We start from the raw sequence: 19,305 nt of genomic DNA on the forward strand, positions 1-19,305 counted from the left end.
TAAAATTGTTTATTTGCATAGATAATAGATAGACTGGTTGATCTTGGGAAGAAAATGAGACCAATTTTCAAAAGTATATTATAAAACAATAGGACACTCTTATTTCATATTATATGAATACATGAAAATATTATAAAAATAAACCCAAGCTCTCCAGGTGAAATATATCTTCTACATTTCATTAATCAGTTTCCTGAGCACTCAATATTATACTAATTATATCAATTTTCTTATTAAATTCTAACTTTACATAATATAGTTAATGCCTACATTATATTTTAAAATATAATTTTAAAATGAAGAATTGTTTGTTAACCTCTCAAAAATATGTCCTTGAACCCTAAGTTAAATAATATCAAGATAGCAGCAGCATGTGCAAAATTCGGCAGTTTGGAATCGGTGATGCAACTTTATTGTACAGCAGTGACTCACTCCTTCGTCACTGATTGTGGCTTCTGAAATTGTTATGTGGAAGCAAGTGGGTGACATAAATACTCTGGAGAAGCATAAATGATAAGTCATTATGACTTGTCCATTCGGAAGCAAGAATGAACATAAGGCACTGATGTTTGATGAACCTATAGTTTATTGAAAAGCTGGATCTGTCCAGTGTTGCTGATAAAGGTATATTAAAAAATCATTTGACATACAAGAGGGGTTTCAAATTAAGTCAAAGGTAAAAAGTCATATCTAGCAGAAAATAATGTATTTTGAAGGGACTTGCACGTAGTGTGCACACACTTGTACACAGACGTGGTGGCAGTTTCTAAGGCTGTATAAAACATCGTTCTAATCCTAAATTGCTTAGAAGAGATACACAAGGGTGGTATAAAGTATCATAGGATTCAACCTGTCTTTCATGTTAGAGAGGGGATTTTATAATGTCACGACACAGGTGGTTCCTTTGTAGAGATTATTTTTTCCTGGTCTTCCTGTTATTAAATATTGGGGAAGGAGATGAGAACAGATAAAGTGTATGACTTTGAGCACAAGGCTGCCTGCTCTGTCTTTTCTTATATTCCATTCCCTTTGGAATACAGCATCAAAGAGCTGGTGATCTGCCTTCAACCAAAGAAACAGCAGTGTCTGGGGACCTGGGCACCCAAATCACGACATGAGCTTTAGCTGTTCAACGAGCCTCCTCCACTTACTTCCAGGATACCACATGAAACAGAAATAAGTTTCTACTTGAGTAGAAAGAACTCATTTCAGTGTCTCTTTGGTATTACAATCTATTCTCGCCCCGAAACGATGAATAAGAAGACAACTGTGTACCAGATACTGTCTGGTAGTGTTACTTCTCATTAATCATCTAAATTTCTCTATAAAACCTGATTTCATTATTCCAATTATTTAAGCCAAAATCTGGAGTCCTTCACTCTTTACTTCCTCTCGTGAGCTGCTATCAATCAATCAGTCCAACGAACTCGCAAAAACTACTGGCTGAACTTTCAAAGTAGACTCAGAATTTGACATTTTTTATATATCTTTATTCTTTTACTCCTTAATTCGAAACCAAGATCATAGCTATTTTAAAATTTTCTCATTAATAGCACAGCTTCCTTCCTGCCATTAAAAATATCACTTCCCGTACATGATACAGGTTTCTTATTAGTCATAACGTAGAGAACTACAAACCACTTGAAAAACATCAGCATGGCCTATGATTCCATCTGAGCTGTGCTACCTCGATGATTTCTTATGCTTCCCCACTTCATCCCCATAATCACCAACTTCTTCCGGCCACTCTGCTACCCATACTGTTATTTGAATATGTCAATCAAAACCTGGTCTTGAGCATAGCACACCTTTATTCCCTCTGTCTATGATCCTTCTAGCCCCATCATAAACTCAAGTATGTCTCTGTTCAATGCTCAACCTACAAACTCATCCATCTTGACTATCCCATGCAGCACATCTAGCCTCTCTTCTGCCTACTGTTCTAGGTACCACCTCCACGCTTGATATTCATAACATCACACACACACACACACACACACACACACACTTCCCTGTTAATGCATTGCCTCTGTTGCAACATAAGAAACATAGTATCACAGTTGTGTGTTGCTTTCTGGGCTGTAACTGTAATCCTTAGAACAGGGCCTAGCACAGAGCATATGCAAAATTACCAGTTACTGAATCAATAAGTTGTAGGAATAAAATGTGTAAAACCCAACCAGGTTAAGGTGCTATAAGGAGGGCACAGTGGATGGTAGGCCCCTCAAATAAAATAATACTGCTCTACTGGGACTCTCTTTAGGACAGATACATTAGCTGACCCCAAAGGATAGCAGCATTTGAGAGCACGTAATTGGAGCAGAGGAAATACATGCTATCACGGATATAATGAACACAGAAAGATTAGCCAAACTCACAGAGCAGGCCACGCAGAATTGAGTGGAAGCAGGGCAAGTGTTCCCTCCCACATGTCAGGCACAAGACTTGACACTGACAAGAGAGGAGATGGAAAAATGTATCCAGAACTTTCCCCGAAGCTTATATAGCTTCCTACTTGGATCTGAATTCAGGTCCGTGTCTGCCAAGCTGTAAACTCAGCTGACTTCATTTCACCGTAGGGTCTTCTATCCCAAGGGGTTTGCATTGTTAACCACAGAAGGGCACTGGACACGTGACTCATGGGACGTAATAAAACTAACACATTTGAAAGATATCAAGCTCATGATTATATGATTACGTAGAGAATGCGAAGAAAAAAAATATAAGCTTAAGTTCAGAATGGCTGAGATGAAATGTTAGGAAATTCAGGCAAGAAGGGATGAAGGCATGAATTAAAGCTGGGTCAGACAGGGACCGTTAAGAGCAGAAGACAGACAGACAGGACAGAGCTTTGTGATTGAATTGCCCCTGGTTTGCACTCTGAGCAGATTTTTACAGAGAAAGGATGATGTCATCTACAAAGTTGAGAAACAAAATAGACAAATCACAAAGAGGATTATTTCCATCATGTCTATCTGGGCACACAGCTGCTTAATGGGTAGATCTGGATTAAACCCCCAGGATTTATGGCTTTTAGTTCTTTGGTCATTTCTCCACCTGACATCTGAAACCAAATGACTGGAGCTTGTAACATAAAGCACAAAGAGACAGAGACCTAGTTCAGCAGTTTCGCTGTGTCAAGAAAAGTCTATATTCTGAGCATGAGAGCAAAATGTGCTGTAGCAGACAGCACTGAACTATGATGTATACACAATATATTATATACACATAGGTCTTTTATCCCTCACTGTGACTTATAAAGCTGAGGACAAAGGGAAAATGCTGTCTTTCAAGAACAAAACATGGAAGGAGTCACATTTTTTTCCAGCTTATTTCATGAAAAGTGCTTAAGTACTGTGGGGGTTAAATATAAAAAAAACAGGGAGATGTGCTAACAGATGAAAAGGCTCTTTGCAAAACGTAGCAGGAGAGAGAGGAGCTGAGATTCCAAGTCTTCACTTAGCAACGAGAGTTTTAAGAAAGGCCTCCATCCAACTGATACTTGACAGATGACGATAACATCTGGATGAAGACTACGAACTCTACAAACTGCAGGGGCCCACGTGTGGAATAATGCACTTTCTTATTTAATCTGAGACCTTTCATGCTATTGGAAGGGTTACTGTACTGAGTAATCAAAAGACAAAAATGTCAGCTCTAATGAGACTTTGAGTAATAGGTAAAGTATAATGCCACTTCCTTCAAGCACAATGCTGAGGAGATTTTTAAAAAAAAATAGTGGATTCTTTTATTCCCTCTGAACTAAATGTCCAATTAACAAACATTTCCGAAACCTGCTACACTAATTCAGGATAATTACGGGGGAACCCAATTCAATTCCCAATTCTTGAACATTAGAAAGTGTGAAGCAAGATACATCAAGGATTCTTTCAAGCTGTGAAATGAAATGTAATTAGCACAATAATAACCACTTCAATGGGGGTTACTGGCCCACTCATATCTGCCCAAGCTTTTTGCCCTTAATTTAAATTCCACAATTGCAAAAGTTAAAAAAAAAAGTTTTCAACTTCTAATCATCAAGCCTTTGCTTAGCACATGTTTGTTTGAAAGACAGTCCTACTGATCCATAGTTTAGGGGAGGGCCTCAATATCTGATGTTCTGAACCTAGAGCCAATGTCAATCTGCTCTGTGAAGCAAACATCAGCTGCTCTTGTAAGCCTTTGGGTTACATGGCTTAAGCAGTGCTTCCTGTAACTGTTAGCCTCTGGACGGCTTTACAATACTAAAACTATTGAAAATTCCCCAAAGTTTTCACTTATGTGATTTGTCTTAATGATGTTTATCCTATCAGAATTTAAGGTAAACTCAACAGGAAAGAAATCATGCCCAGTACTACAAAATTAGAGAGCTTCCCAGAGCCAGTGAAGTTACGCTTAGAAAAGAGTCTACAGGGGGTTGGGGATTTAGCTCAGTGGTAGAGCGCTTGCCTAGCAAGCGCAAGGCTCTGGGTTCAGTCCCCAGCTCTGAAAGAAAGAAAAAAAGAAAAAGAAAAAAGAGTCTACAACTGCCACCTTGCTAGACCAGCACAATTCCTATATAGACTCTACGTCACACATTTATCCCCACACATAAATGCAGCTGCCACCCCTCATCAAAGAGGTTTCACTATAAAGCAAATGGAGACTATCACAGAAAGCCACAGCAGGTCACAGTATAGAGATCAACCGATCCTGGGAAGCCCAGAACCAGTGGATGCATCTATATCAGAGCTTCTGCATCTCTGTCTTGGGGAACATAGAAAAGGAGGCAGGGTTAGAGTCGGAATATAAGAAAGTGTATGAAGCTGTCCCACTTAGAAATAGCTGCAAAACCAAGATTGAAACAAGAGAAATTTCAACAAACATGTTTACTCAAAATATGGATAATTTTGAGGGGTCCCACCTGTAGACAAAAACATCTAGAGCAATTGATGATGGGTAGAAGAGGGAAAATTAGTCTCTTTCAGGGATGAGACTTCTTATTGGCTACGCAGTAAAAAGTGGTCAACCCTGGGACCATATATATACAAACAGCAAAAAAGACAAAATGATTTATATTTATTTATTTGTACATAACTATATGTGTGTGTATACACATGTATGTAGATGTAATAACAATCAAAGAAAAGGAGACTATCAATTTAGGAGTTGGGGAAGGATATGGAAAGGATTGAAGGGAAGAGACCACTGTACACTATCGAGATAATCTCTTGTGCACTGTTTAAAAAGCATTCACCTGTCAATAAAATGCTGATTGGTCAATGAGCTGAAGCAGGACTAGAAGGTGGGGCATCCATCAGTGAGAGAATTCAGGGTTTAAGTTAGGCATGGAAAGATTCATCCCGACACACAGGAAGATGGTAGCATGAAACTGAGGACCAGGTAACCAACCATGTGGCATGACCTTTAAACAGGATAATTGACTTATGAGCTAGTCAGGGAACAGGCCCAAGCTTATGGCCTACACATTTATTCATACATAGGAAGTCTTAGAATTGTTATTTTGGGGGGTGGGAAAACCTTTAGTTACATAGTCTCACAAGAGAATGAAACAGAAAAGAAAAAAAAATAGCATGCTGGTGTTATGTGTCCTGATCTCAACGAACACTTAGAAGTATTCCAACCCACACTGCAAGAGAGTCTGCACTAAGCGTATCTGTTTTCATAAAATCGGAGTCTTCAGTTCAGTGCATGGATTTTCCACGGATAATCTTTTTTAATTAGGAACATATATAATTAAGAAATTTATTCAAATATGCAACCTCACCTATTGAATCTGCTTCCCATAAAACAAGTACTTTAATTATGAGTGAACCATATTCACCAGCCTTTCCTTTTTGCCTGGTTTAGTCAGCAGAACACTCCGATGCCCTTCTTACCTCTTTACTGAGGACATGGACACTCACTGCCCCTTTCAGCAGCTTCAAGAGGGTACCTAGGGGCACCTTAACCCTCCTCTCACCAGGGCAACTCTCCTGGTTCACTCTCTTAAACATGAAATCATCTCATTTATTCCCGTATCAGAAAATACCACCATCATTTGCTCCGATATTTGCATTAAACAAGGAAATCATTCCTAATTTCTCTTTTTATCACAGGCACACCTAATTGATATGTTGCCAAATCATGCCACAACTTTGGTGGACTCCCACCCACGACTGTCATCTAAGCTACCATTGCGCTTTGCTTTAATTAATGTTGTCACCTCCCAGCTGGCATCACTGGACCTCTCCTCGACTCCATAATTCATTCATCATGGCCTGTGAATGTGTGAGCCAAGTCTATCTCAATTCTTAAATACCCAGCTCTGTCTACATCTCTGAGGATGCAGAAGCAAATTGCAACAAGTGTCCTCACCTCTACCACCAATGCAACTTCAATTCGCGCTGTCTCACGTGCCTAACATTCTTCCTGGGGTTTCCTTCGTCTGGAGCGTTCTATCCACACTTTTGTTGACCTGGCTCTTTCTGGCCATTTGATTCTCATCTCCGGTTTTCCTCTCTGAAGGAAGCATCGTCATATCACAGACTGCCAGACTCACCAAGGCTCCGTCGCCACCCTACATAATTCCAATTATTCCTAACATTTATCACTACCTGAAAGCCTTTTGCTTTTGTCCATCGATGTTTTTTGTCTTTTTCCCATTCATCCATCATCAAAATATATATAATATTCAGTTCTCTATCTCAGTCTGCTAAAACACAGTAATAGTAAATGACTTAAATGCTACACTTCTCGAACACAGAATGAATAGTTAAATAAATATGTAAGTTCATTTCAATAAAGAAGCTGTCTTGCAAAACAATCCACTAAGTAATTTTTAGGTATTGCCAGTTGTTGAGAATATAAAAATTCAAACATTCTACACCACCCACTCAAAGGCACACTGAAACATGCCACGAAAAGGGGTCATCTAATCTTTGGGGCTCATTAATCTTCACTATGTACATTTGTGACCTCAAAATCAATAAAAAGAATATTCTAAAAGAGTTTTCCAACTTTTGATTATTTAAACTCTGATTGATAAAATAAATGATTAAAACTCACAGGAATAAACTCGGGAACTCAAAGCCATCTTAATTTTCTTTCAAGAAAAACAAACAAAATGACTGTTGAAAACCTACAGATTGATCATTTCTCCTTTGAGAACTAATTTTTACTTCCGTTGAAAGCTTTATCATCAATAATGATAGAAGGAAGATCCCAGAGTGTCTTATATGTTAGAGCAATTCACCTTAGCAAAGTTAATCAGATTAGGCCCCAGAATTGAACTAAATAAAATCACTAATGTAAATGCAGCCTGTAATAATTCCACAATATATTAAATATGCATGAAATATAAATTCCCGGGAATTTAGTTTAATGCCCTTCTAAGTCATGTCTATTAGAATTCTAAATCTCTGTGTGATACTTACAGAGATTTAGGACAAAAATAATTTATTGGAAAGGAGTTTGCAGTATAACCTTAGCATGAACATCAGATGCAACTTTCCAGGCCATATTGTTCAATTCAGAAAAAGCATTTGCCGTTATAAGCTGCGTTTATGAAGTGGGAGGCCATTGTAGAATTCCAAGAACAACTGGGTCTTAATCCAATGGTCTGTACATCGGGGTGGGCTGTTGCCATGGTAGCCACAGTCTGAAGCTTCTCTGCCCTCTCTTGAAGAGTATGGCAAAACCATTACACACTATTCAGGGATGTCTCATCAGATGGATGGATAAGAAAAGCATTAGTCTCACTGGATGCCACAAAAGTCATTGGGAATCTTGTTACAGCCTCCAAGGAAGTACATGGGTGTGTCTTTAAAACTGAATTCGCAGTTGCGGGGTCTTGTTAAATGTTTAGGATGCACACCACCAAACGGTTTGATGTGATGATGGGTGGGGTGAGCTTGACCTCATTATTGAGAAATCAGTGTGCCATTACACTCTGGCCCAGGAAGTGATCATATTTTCTTCTCGCTCTTTCAACTGTGCAGCCCTACTTATTCTTAATTTTCACCCAAATAATACACATTTGAACTTCCAAAGTTGTCATCCCTTCAAAATGAAGACCGTGGAGAGATTGTCATTTGAACAAAGTGAATGAGGATAGAAATGAAATCCAAGATCCATAATTATGTAGAGTGACAGTAAAATGGGGGAAAAAAGGAGACTTGCTCATAAAAAGTGTGACTCAGGAATTGCACCACTGAAATCACCCTGGCTCCTTTCTGAAATCAGTTACCTTCCTGGCTACCATCTCAAAACTCCATGCACGGCAAATTTCGATTATTCACAATTTCCGAAATCTTTAAAACCTAGAAAAGTGCTAATGCCACCTTTTGTAAGGTAGTAAATTTAGCTCGACTACTATGGCTTCGTTTTATGAATTCAGGCAGGGATTGATTAGCTAAACCTGCCAGTCAAAGTCAGTCACGACAGGGCATGGCAATAATCCCAGCATTTGAGAGCCCAGGGCAGGAGGTTCTCAAGCTTGAGATCAGCCTGAGGAACAGAGGGAGACTCCCAGTGTCTACAACACAAATCCACAACAGGAAAAATACCTTTGTTGTACATGTGCCACTTTTCAATAACAGTGCCTGTGGTCAAAACATTGGGTTAGTCCTGCTTGAATTATACAACAAAATGTGTCCCCTTTTAATGATACAGATATATCCTTAGTATATTGTGGGCAAAAAATACATTACTCAGTTTTATCATCACGTCTGTCACTAAACGACCTGTCATGGTTTCCAAATACATAACAACTCTCACAGGAAAAAAATAAAAGAAAGAAAAGGACGAAGAAAGAAACCACTGTGGAACATTCAAAAACACATCTACCATCTACCTCTGAGGGTGATTCACATTCTAGAACATTCTGGAAAACAAGAGAAGATAGAAATGAAATAAAAAAAATATTTTCCAGCTTCATATTTCGAGAAGGAAAATGATTTTGGGATCACACACAGATAGAAATAATTAACTCCTCACATGCCTAACTCAAATGTTAGCCTTTACCTCTGCAGGCATTCACATATGCAGGAGAAATAATACTTTCCAGGATTTGTTAAGGAGACACAAAACCAAAAACATACAAAAATCAGGAGATACACTTCACTGCATTCAAATTAATAACTGCTATCCCTCAGGTGTCAATAAGACATAAACAATACAAGCTCTACCTAAGAGAAAATATTTACGATGCAGATAATTGCCAAAGGTAAGCTCCGAATGTCAAATCAACTCCCAACATAAAGCTGAGCAGACTAACAAAGACTCTTCAGAGGGACAGCAAAGCTCCAAGGGGTAAGAAAAGAAGCTTTACCTCATTAGAGGTTAAAGGGAAAGAAGGTGAAATCGCAGGACAGCACTGTGCATCCATCCAGTGGGTTAGATCACTGTTAGCCCATAAAAGTCACCACGAATAAAAGAAGAAAAGTGGGATGTACACGAACCACAATCAGATATGACCAGGTTAATAAAAATACGTTAGAAAGACATTTGGCATCATTTCACAAAGATGAAGTGCTTTCTGGGAGGGCAAACAATAGAAACAACGTCATTATTGTCGGAAGCTTAAAAACATATGAAATGTAGCATTATGATGAAACAAAATACTGTATAAACCCATCAAATGTCCAAAGAACAGCTCAGAATTATTATAGTCATGGGAAGTCTAGGCTATTCAACGCTACACATGAGCTTTGCATGGTTGGTGTGGTAAAGAGGAGCTCTCATGACCTGTGGAATCTTACAAGGTAACTTGGATAACGCTCATTCACAAATATACGGGCTCGGAATTCTCAAGTTGGGGAAGATAATAGATGAGAGATGATTTAGGCACAGAAGTCCACCTTCCACCCACACAGTTTCTCCTAGAGGGCACTACGTAAGTACCCCTAAAATGCCTTCAGAGATGGGTTCTGGCCACCACATAAAGCTGTTGCTTTCACTTTGGGGACATTTTAATTAGTAGATTATTGATTCTCCAGATTCAATTTAAACGTCTTTGTAGCCTGCGTTTTCCCCCTCTGGTTATCTACACTTATGCAAAGCAATTCTATTTCCATATGAGAGGAGTTCAAGCATTTAAGAAGTTACATTTTCTCCCTAAACTTCCCATATAGAGATGAAATATTGGCAGTTTTTATAAATGCATAATTCCTGAATTTTCTCCAGCATATTAAAAGCTCTTTTGCACGTTGTACCCCAGAGAGCATGATACTTATTCCATGAGCCACATAAATAACTCAGCTCCCTGACTCTGACTCCGCTATCATATCTGAAATATTATTTTTCAAAAGGCACACTTGGTACTTAAGATTCTCCTTGTTTATGGGCTTTCACAAATACATGTTTTGTTTTGCTTTTGGGTAGCTACTTCATAAACATAGTCTTTTGCATAAATAATGCGAGTGTTTTGGAAATACAAAAATAATCTGACGCAGCTTCTGGGTGAACGTGAAGTCTCCTGAAGTCAAAGGCCACACCCAATGTTAGTGAATAAAATGGCCTGCTTCTCCTGTTGCATTTACTGAAAACTGTTTCATATAAAAATGTATTCAAGCCCCTCATATGCTCAGGCAGCATTTTGAATGCTAACACAGAGCCTTATCACTAATATCTACTTTTATATAAAAAAAATCCCTTGTTGAACGCCAGCATTCAAAACGTTATTTAATTTCATGCAGAAAATAAGAATTTTTGAAGGGAACTAACAGGTACAGTGGGAAATATGTAAGTTTACAATACAGGATGTATAGCAAAATAATGGTTCTGAGTGTATGCAACGTGTGCAGACCTGTATCCATGAATTACCAACAATGAAGCAAACCGAGTTTTTGCCCAAAATTCCATCAAACCAAGTTGCTAAGATGTCTCTGTTTTGAGAGCTGCTGCAGATAACCAGGTACTCCTTAAAGACAGTGTGCAATGGTCCATGCCAAGTCTTCTCTCTCCTGAGCTAATGGGCAGCGCTTGAGACTTTTTTTAAATTTAAATGTGAGAAAATAAAATCAATGTTATTGACTTTAGGCAGGAAGAAATGGCATTTCCAACATTCCAGGAGTTTAATCCTCAGCCGAAAGTACACAGTGGGGAGGAGCTAAGAGTTAAGACAGATCGCAGATTCCTTCGATGAGAGAAGATGAACTAAGGAGGGAAGAAATGAATTGCGGGTTGTCTGAAAGGAGGGTGGCACACAGTTAAGTGTGTGGGGCACGGCACGGAGCCCAGTGGCGGAAGATCTGAAGAGAAAAGTCCCGGATGGCTTTCATCACGGGCTGTTCCTACTCAGCCTTGGCAGCCTTTCCCTTCCTGCAGTATCATTTCTCCTCCTGCACTTTGAGAGTGTGCATCTTTTGTAAGTTTATGAATTGGGACATTCATAGTAAATATGTTCATGCTGTACTTCTAATCTGTCTTTGGAAAGTTAGCATTGCTGAAGACATGGGTATGGAAAGAGTTGGCTTCATGTTTTAATAGATGTGTGGAATAATATTATCAAAGGATCTAACTTCTCTAAATACTATATACTTCTCTATGTACTAATGCATAGTTAGATGATCTCATGGAATAATTAATAATAAAGACAAAATGTTAATAATTAGCAAATGACTAAACATTGTGTAGCAAGAAAGTACTTGAATGAGTTATTAGTAAATTAATCATTGGTAAATATCTTATAAAAAATAGCAATGATGATTCCACTGAAAGAGTTAACTTAAATAGGCAGTTCTCAGAATACTCTGTCAGACTTGGGATTCAACAGAGCATGAGGTCTGCTTCCACACAGTTGTGCACGGCCATCTTCTCTAAGCCAACCAAACACTTCAGCATATTACAATCAGCAACCTCTGGTACCTGAATGTCAGGTGAGAATCCGGAATACTAGGTTTTTTTTGGATTCAATTGCTAAATCAGAAATTTATTTTAAATGAGGGTAAACTGAGGTTTACCTTTCTAATAAAAAGAAGACCATAATATGGTTGAATTAGGGAAAAGTTGGAAGAAGTTGAAGAGAAGGGCCACCCTTGCAAGAGAACCAGCAGTCTCAATTAACCTGGACCCCCGAAGTCTCTCAGACACTGGATCACCAACCAGGCAGCATACATCAGCTGAGATGAGGCCCCCATATACAGCAGAGGACTCCCGGGTCTGGGTTCAGTCAGAGAAGATACACCTAACCCTCAAGGGACTGGAGGCTCCAGGGAGTTAGAGGTCTGCTGGAGTGAGGGGTATCAAAGTGGGGACATCCTCATGGTGACAGGGGGTCAGGGGGAGGTATGTGATGTGGAAGAGTCGAAGGGTGGACAGGAAGGGAATAAAATCTGGAGTGTAGAAAAAGAGATTAAACTTTAAAGGGGGAAAAAAGGAAGCAGCACGTCATAAAAGAGGCCAATGTCCATTTCTTAGTGGAAATAAGCTATAAAATATGGTAAACAATTTATATATTTGAGATGTCGAAGGATTCTTGGACACGGCAGTTGTTTTTTCTTTAAACCTATCCTATAACCTTAGGAAGCTAATCCTAAGCAATTCTTGATGAAATTTGAAAGTGATACTCTCATGAAGTTGTAATTTTAAGTGTCTGAGAGGATCAGTTCACACTACAGGGAAACTTGAAAACAGGGCTTGTTTCCTCTGTCGACTCCGTGAGTGTTTTCATGAAGTTTTGACAGTAAGTTTGTGAAAGATCCTTCAGAGCCAACTCACTTATCGTACTGTGCTATACTCTTTGTAAATATTAATGTTCACAAAAAGAATCTTTCTAAACCAAGAACGTGGCTGGGCAAGCTAGGAGAGAAGATTGACTGTGTTGGTTCTCAACAAAACTAATTACACAATAAAACATTTCCCCAGCGAAACTTTGTAAAAATTTTAAAACAGAGTTTTTTATTTTAAATTATTTTTCCATAAAGATAAAAGCAGAAGTTGTATTGAGCTGATTTCAATTCCTGGGTGTAGAAAGGCTGCTACCCATTTATGGAATTATGGTCACTTATTGGATTTATTAAAGATAATCAACAGTATAAATACAGCATGACTATAAATATTAACGTATCATTTAAAGTCTTATTTTAAAAGGACAATTAAAGCAGAGGTTGTAATGGGTAATTAGGATGATATTTTGCTTAGTTAATCTAACAATGAAAAGATACATACAATTTATCCAAATTATACCAAGGCAATCGCTACTGAGGCAGTTGTGAAAGTCGTTTATTTATCTTCACTAATGGAAGCAATATCGTCTCTGATAAACTTTTTTTACATATTTTGTGCTGAATATATATGGAAATAATTGTTTTTAATTTCCTTAAACTATGAGGAATTAGCTTTGCCTAGTATTTAAATATTGTTAATTTTACATCATAATATTTAAGTTATATGGTATCATCAAGATAAGGGACCATCACACAGGGGTTTTGATAATTTTCTGAGGAAAGAGTTCATGTATTTTCAGTTGTACAGTGTAGCGCCTCATGTTAGAATGAGTTTGTTGCTCACTGTCTTTTAAGATTAAATATGGTTCTATATTAGATACCGAGTGAGTATGAGATAGACTAAATATATTGTATCCAAGGATACCAGACACATACTTAATTGTTATTTTAGATACTTCTTTGAAGGCATGCTAGAGGTGAGAGTAATATTTAAGAATAAACTGGGTGAGGTTTATTGTCATACAAAATGTTAATGAAAGCCCTTCCGTCATCTGATGACTTCAATAGGCAAAAGGCTGATTGATCTCTACCTCAGAAATGGGAAGTCTGCAGTAGACGACCTTCAGCAATTGCAGCCCTGAGCATCTTGGACAGCCCCCACAGGTGCACAATCCCATTTCAAGACAAACCTCTTTCTCACTGCTTATATGTATGTATTATACACATATATAATGTATACAATTTGTTCCATTTCTTTATACAACCCTTACATACTCCCATAATTAAGACCTCAAGTTATGAATCAAGATTGCCTGGAGAAAAATTCTAACTACCATGATTGACTTGGAAAATAGCACATCCTTATTGATTCTCAGTCTCCCCTTTTATAAAATGAAATAATACATTTAGCCTTTATGCATGACTATTTTGAAAATTAGGTAAAGTCTATACATGGAACTGTTTAAAAACCACACTTGCTATAGTGGATGGTCTAGACATTCAATAAGCCATACAGCTAAAAGTAATCTACCCTTTCCCTTTGAAAGATAGGAGATGACAAATGTGCTTTTTATATTTGTAAGGTTTTATGTTAATCTATTTTTAATAAATATTCATTATGGAGTAAAACTTAAGATGCGAGTTTTGAATATTGACTGTTGCAGTAGAAAACCAATGGTTCCAATTTGAAGACAACCAAGCCAAAAGTTCATTTTGCTTCATACAATGACTGCATTATACATAGTTACCCTATGAGTATAATGACAAATCAAATTATGTGAGATCACTGACATATATAATGTTATTCCTAATTTTAATCATTCCTAGGAGAATACCTCTAGTTTCATAGTCAATATTTGCCGCCTATTTATGTCTTTCAGATTTTTCTACCATGCCTACTCACTGTCTTACAGTATACCTACCCTGTGAATTCATTCCTATCCTTACAATTCTCTTCCAGGTACATAATATTTATATTTGTGTTTTGGTTTTATCAGAAGAAATTTTAGCTTATCTTAGCAGAAACTTACAATGTGGAAGCAAAATATGAAAATAATAAAGGAAAAGATGAAGTACATTACGATGTAAAAACTGAATATTACAGAAGACTACAAAGAAAAATTAAAGGCAAGTCACAAATGCACAGATAATTATAACTATATTTTCAAACACCGAATAAAATAGATAAGACATTATGATTTTATAATGTGTTATTCTTTACATCAAATGTTCATAGAAATCGAAGGTTCTTAACCTTCCAAACTGCCATTCTTTAATACAGTTCCTCGTGTTTGGTGATCCCCAACCATAAAAATATTTTCATTGCTACTTCTTAACTATCATCTTGCTACTGTTAAGAATTATAATGTAAATACGTGCTATTTTCATTGGTCTTAGGTGACTCCCATGAGAAGGTTGCTCAACTCCCAAATGGGTTGCAACTTACAAGTTGAGAACCACTTATACAAGTTATCTTATTTAACTTCCTAATAAGCACATAAAAAGACAAAAGCAAAACAGATATTATCAATATTGGTAATGATGATACTTCAGGCCACAAGAACCACTTGAGGTTTTTTCTTGATGGGAAGCTTTCCTAACCTTTACCCGCTAAAAGCCTTCTCAACCTTTTGTATTATGACACCCAACCATGTCTCCAGAGTTTACAAATTGAGTAGTTGAAACCCAGAGAAAGTAGGATTTGTCCCAGTACACCCTTTCTTGGTGACCCATAAACTAGAAGGAGACTATGGGATTCATGAATGACTCAACAGAAACACTGGTCATGCCTAATGAACTCAACAGCTTATAGCACATGCATTTCTGGACTTGCTTTCTTCCCAGCTAGTTCAGAAATCACCCCAGGTTCTTTCTCCAAAGGTAAAAAGCTGGTTTTATAAATTCCAAATTAAAAACAATCAATATTAAAATCTACCTAGGCATAAACAATATTTACGAAGTTAATGGTCAAGTTGTTCATCAAAACATTTCTACATCAGTTCCTGAAGGGTTTTGTGAAACACACGACCCCTCTTATTAATTAAAAAGGTAATATGCCACGAGGTTTACATTGACTCTGTGATGCATATGCAAGTGACTGAAAACATCACCTTTATCTGGAAGAATCCCAACAGGAAACCTGGTGATTTACTAAATGTTAAGGGTAGAGTTGAATGTACTAATTAATATGAAAGACATGAATTACCATTAAAGCGCCATCAGAATGCCAGCTAGTGTAATTGTGTGCAGTCTCGTGCAGGTAGCAAGTAGTATTTCTTTCACACCATTGTCATTCCCCAGGTGTGAAAACATGGGATCCTTATATTAATATTCTAAACACCAGCATGTCATAAATTACAACCATGGTACGTAGTAGTATTTTAGCTCTTTGTTCAAGTCGTTTCCCAATAAAAGAAGGAAGATAGGAATTGTTCCACAGAGTACATTGCGATCCTTGAGAAACTCAAGATGGAAAGGCAACGAGTGGCAGAGAACAAGTTACTAACCATACCTTCCATGACATACACCAGTGACCCCACATCGCCTTCCTTGATGATGCAGCTGTCCTTCCCATATTCCACGGGGTACATACAATCCACAATCTCCTGGATCTGTGACAGCTCCAAGTTCTTCATGAAGTCATTGTCAAGGATAGCCTCCTTTATGAGATCCTTCGACCTAGAGCATGAAAGAAGGGAGTTACTGACACATCTGACCAGCTTGCATAGTCCTCAAGGCTCAGTGGAGCTGTGCAGTATGCTGGCACACAACAAGTGAGTCTTCTTGAAAGGTCTGATAACAAAGCATCATGACAGCAGAAAGAGAAATTTTCCATTAAGCAAACTACCATTTGGTAAGTGGCAACATGCCAAATCAGGCATATCGTTTCAATTTGTTTTATGATGTTTTGATCCACAAAGATGGTGGGGAGAAAAAAACAATGGATTGATACTAAATTAAAAATTATACTTCGGTCTAAGAATAAATACAATTAAATTTACAAACTCATAAAAGAAATAACTTTTACTCTCTCTCTCTCTATATATATATATAAGACAAAAATCACAATTTTGTATGCGTCATTTACTAGACTTTATGTTTTTGATTTGCTCTTTTCTGTACAATATATTTCTGGTATTAATGTCACTTGTGATATGGGCACTCAAGAAATATTCTAGCTGGAGATTTTTAGGAAGTGGATTCCTAATTAGCTGGTTGAAATAACTAGCAGGAAGGTGACAAATTTTCATCTTAGTGTCTTGCTTCTGTCGAAAACAGTATTCCTTTGAGCATCTTCATTTAGAGTAACTAGACAGAGCTACGTTGAACAAGATACTCAAAACACCACAGGAGTAAGAACTGGAATTAAATACAGACCGTCAGTAGGAAAGAGACGAACACGTTTTGCAATAGGGATTCTATGGTTAGCAGAAAAGTTCTGCAGAACTTCAAGAAGTGTGATAATTTTACTCACAGAAGAATAGCAAGTTGCAAAGCACTCACTATGGGTAGGAAAATCAAAGAGGAAGCGATGCTAAGAAATGTCTTGTCAAGAAGGAAACAATCAGAGTGCATTATGGGAACTGAGTCTAATGAAAGCAGAGGCCTCATTAGTACAGGTGGCGCAGGACATGTGGAATTTTATATTGAAAGATGAATTTGTTTTAAACACGAACACAAGCTGGCCTGTGTTTGCACTACTCATGAAGTGGAAATCAGAGAAACAACCTGGAGGAGGGATGGCTGACTGAAGCATCCTTCCTAACATCCACTCATCCCCGACTTCACATCTAGGCTAAGCCCAACTGACCCGATCCTCACACACTGTAATTCACAACAATTTCCCTTTAAATTTGAAAAAGACATATATAAAACCAAAAATATTTACAACTTTATTTTTGCAAAAAAAATCTCTGAAAAGAGATGGCTATCCTGCAATTAAAAATGAATTTGGAAGAGAACAAAGAGGGGCATATTGGAGAGTTAGGGAGAAGAGCAGGGAAATGCATTTTAATCCTATTACAGTCTCCATTTAAATACATATATATATATATATATGCATTTATGCATAACATTAGAGGCATAGGGAAAGCTGTAATATTTTAAATGGAAAAGTACTAGAGAATTGTTTTAGGATAAATACGTGTGTAATGAAATTTCTTAGAAATAACAATAAGCTTTAAAGTTATCCATATCCAGGCCTCCAGCTATGCTTGCTTACTCCAAAACTTTCCTCACTACTCTAAATTTTCATTATATCACCTGAAAAATGACATTTTTAAGAAAAACAAAGTCATAAAGCAAACCATTATATAACAGGTTTCTACGTGAAGTCTAGTGACAACACACAGTTACTTTCATTAAAAAAGTGAGGGATAAATTTGATGGTGGCATTGACTGCAGAAGCAGCAATAGGAGGAATATCCCAACACCCTCAACCCAGATTTGAAACAAGATCTACAGGAAATGAAGAAAAACTTGACTTCATGATCTTTATGACGGAATTATATTTTTCTACGTCTGTAAAGTTTTCTTGTTTCTGAAGTTTAGAATGGACACGCTTTTTTATGTACAAGTTTCAAAGGTAAATCCTGAATAGTAAACTACTTTGAGGAAAATAGAACTAATCTATTTCCCATTTAATTAATGATCATCGGCCATGATTGGCAACTGGGAAATGACTCTTCAGGAGGTTGGCTTTTATATTCTTGACAGCCGCGGAGCACTAATGACAGGAGATTTCACTTCAGGAAGCAATGGTGAGAACTGGAGCATTATTAAGAGTCTCAGGATGTCTTTATTTTTAAAGTCATTTTTTCTGAGGGCAGAGTGTTCTGCGGCTACATGGCTTCTGGTGTTCTGACTTATTTTTAAATTCTCATGTACAAAAAACTTTTGTTTTCAGGCCAAGAGTTGCATTATTTCTTTCTGGATTTTAAAACAAGGTGCAAAAGTGGTCTTCAAGAAGCTTGCCTGGCTAACTATCTCCCTCACCCTAACCTCACAAAGGCTAGAGGCACCTTCATGTTGACTCCCATGTGTTTAATTTATAAGTATCTCCCCAATACCAGAGTTTTGCCTTGAAGAAATTCTTTTTATCAAATCCTATCATATTTTTATTTACTAAGGTTTTTTTTTTCCTATTTTATTTGGGTCAACAAACAAGGCTGTCCAGTGGGTTCACAGTTCCTAATGGAAGAGAAACTAGATTTATCAACCCAAAATCCCAACTTTTTTGGATGGGATCCTATCCTTTGAACAATACTAATAGTATTCTATAAAGATATGAGTTTTAGTTGCATAGAAAGATTAGGAGTAAGGCCCTCTTCAGAGAAAGTAATTCACTCCACTTGAAGATGATGTGAGAAAAGTCATTTCCTCACAAAGAATGCTACTGACCTGTATTCCGAACACAGAAATGGTAAAGCAAATGCTGGAACCCTTCCTAGCCAATCATCCAAGGTGCCAGAATATCCCAGAGGCATATACTTCTTAAATTTCATTTTCAATGGAGATCATTTAATCTCAGGTCTCTGAAGCAAAGCCCCTTAGGCTTCATATGATCCTCAAGCAAATTTAGTACACTTTCGATGAATCCCAAAGTTAGAGTGATAACATCCATGAAACCTTGTCTTTATTCTCCAGTGCTGCAGAAATA

General features: G+C 37.5%; 1 protein-coding gene across 2 annotated transcripts in view; it reads right to left on the minus strand.

The window, feature by feature from the left end:
- The window catches only part of Prkg1 (protein kinase cGMP-dependent 1), a 1,233,235-nt gene that overhangs the window by 1,051,510 nt on the left and 162,420 nt on the right, over positions 1–19,305 (minus strand). For both annotated transcript variants that reach the window (XM_063271952.1, NM_001105731.4), the window contains exon 2: positions 16,159–16,325. In XM_063271952.1, coding sequence (XP_063128022.1) covers positions 16,159–16,325 — 167 coding nt within the window. The remainder of the gene's footprint in view (positions 1–16,158; positions 16,326–19,305) is intronic.

The sequence above is a fragment of the Rattus norvegicus genome, chromosome 1, assembly GCF_036323735.1.
Source record: "Rattus norvegicus strain BN/NHsdMcwi chromosome 1, GRCr8, whole genome shotgun sequence".
NCBI classification, from domain to species: Eukaryota; Metazoa; Chordata; class Mammalia; order Rodentia; family Muridae; genus Rattus; species Rattus norvegicus.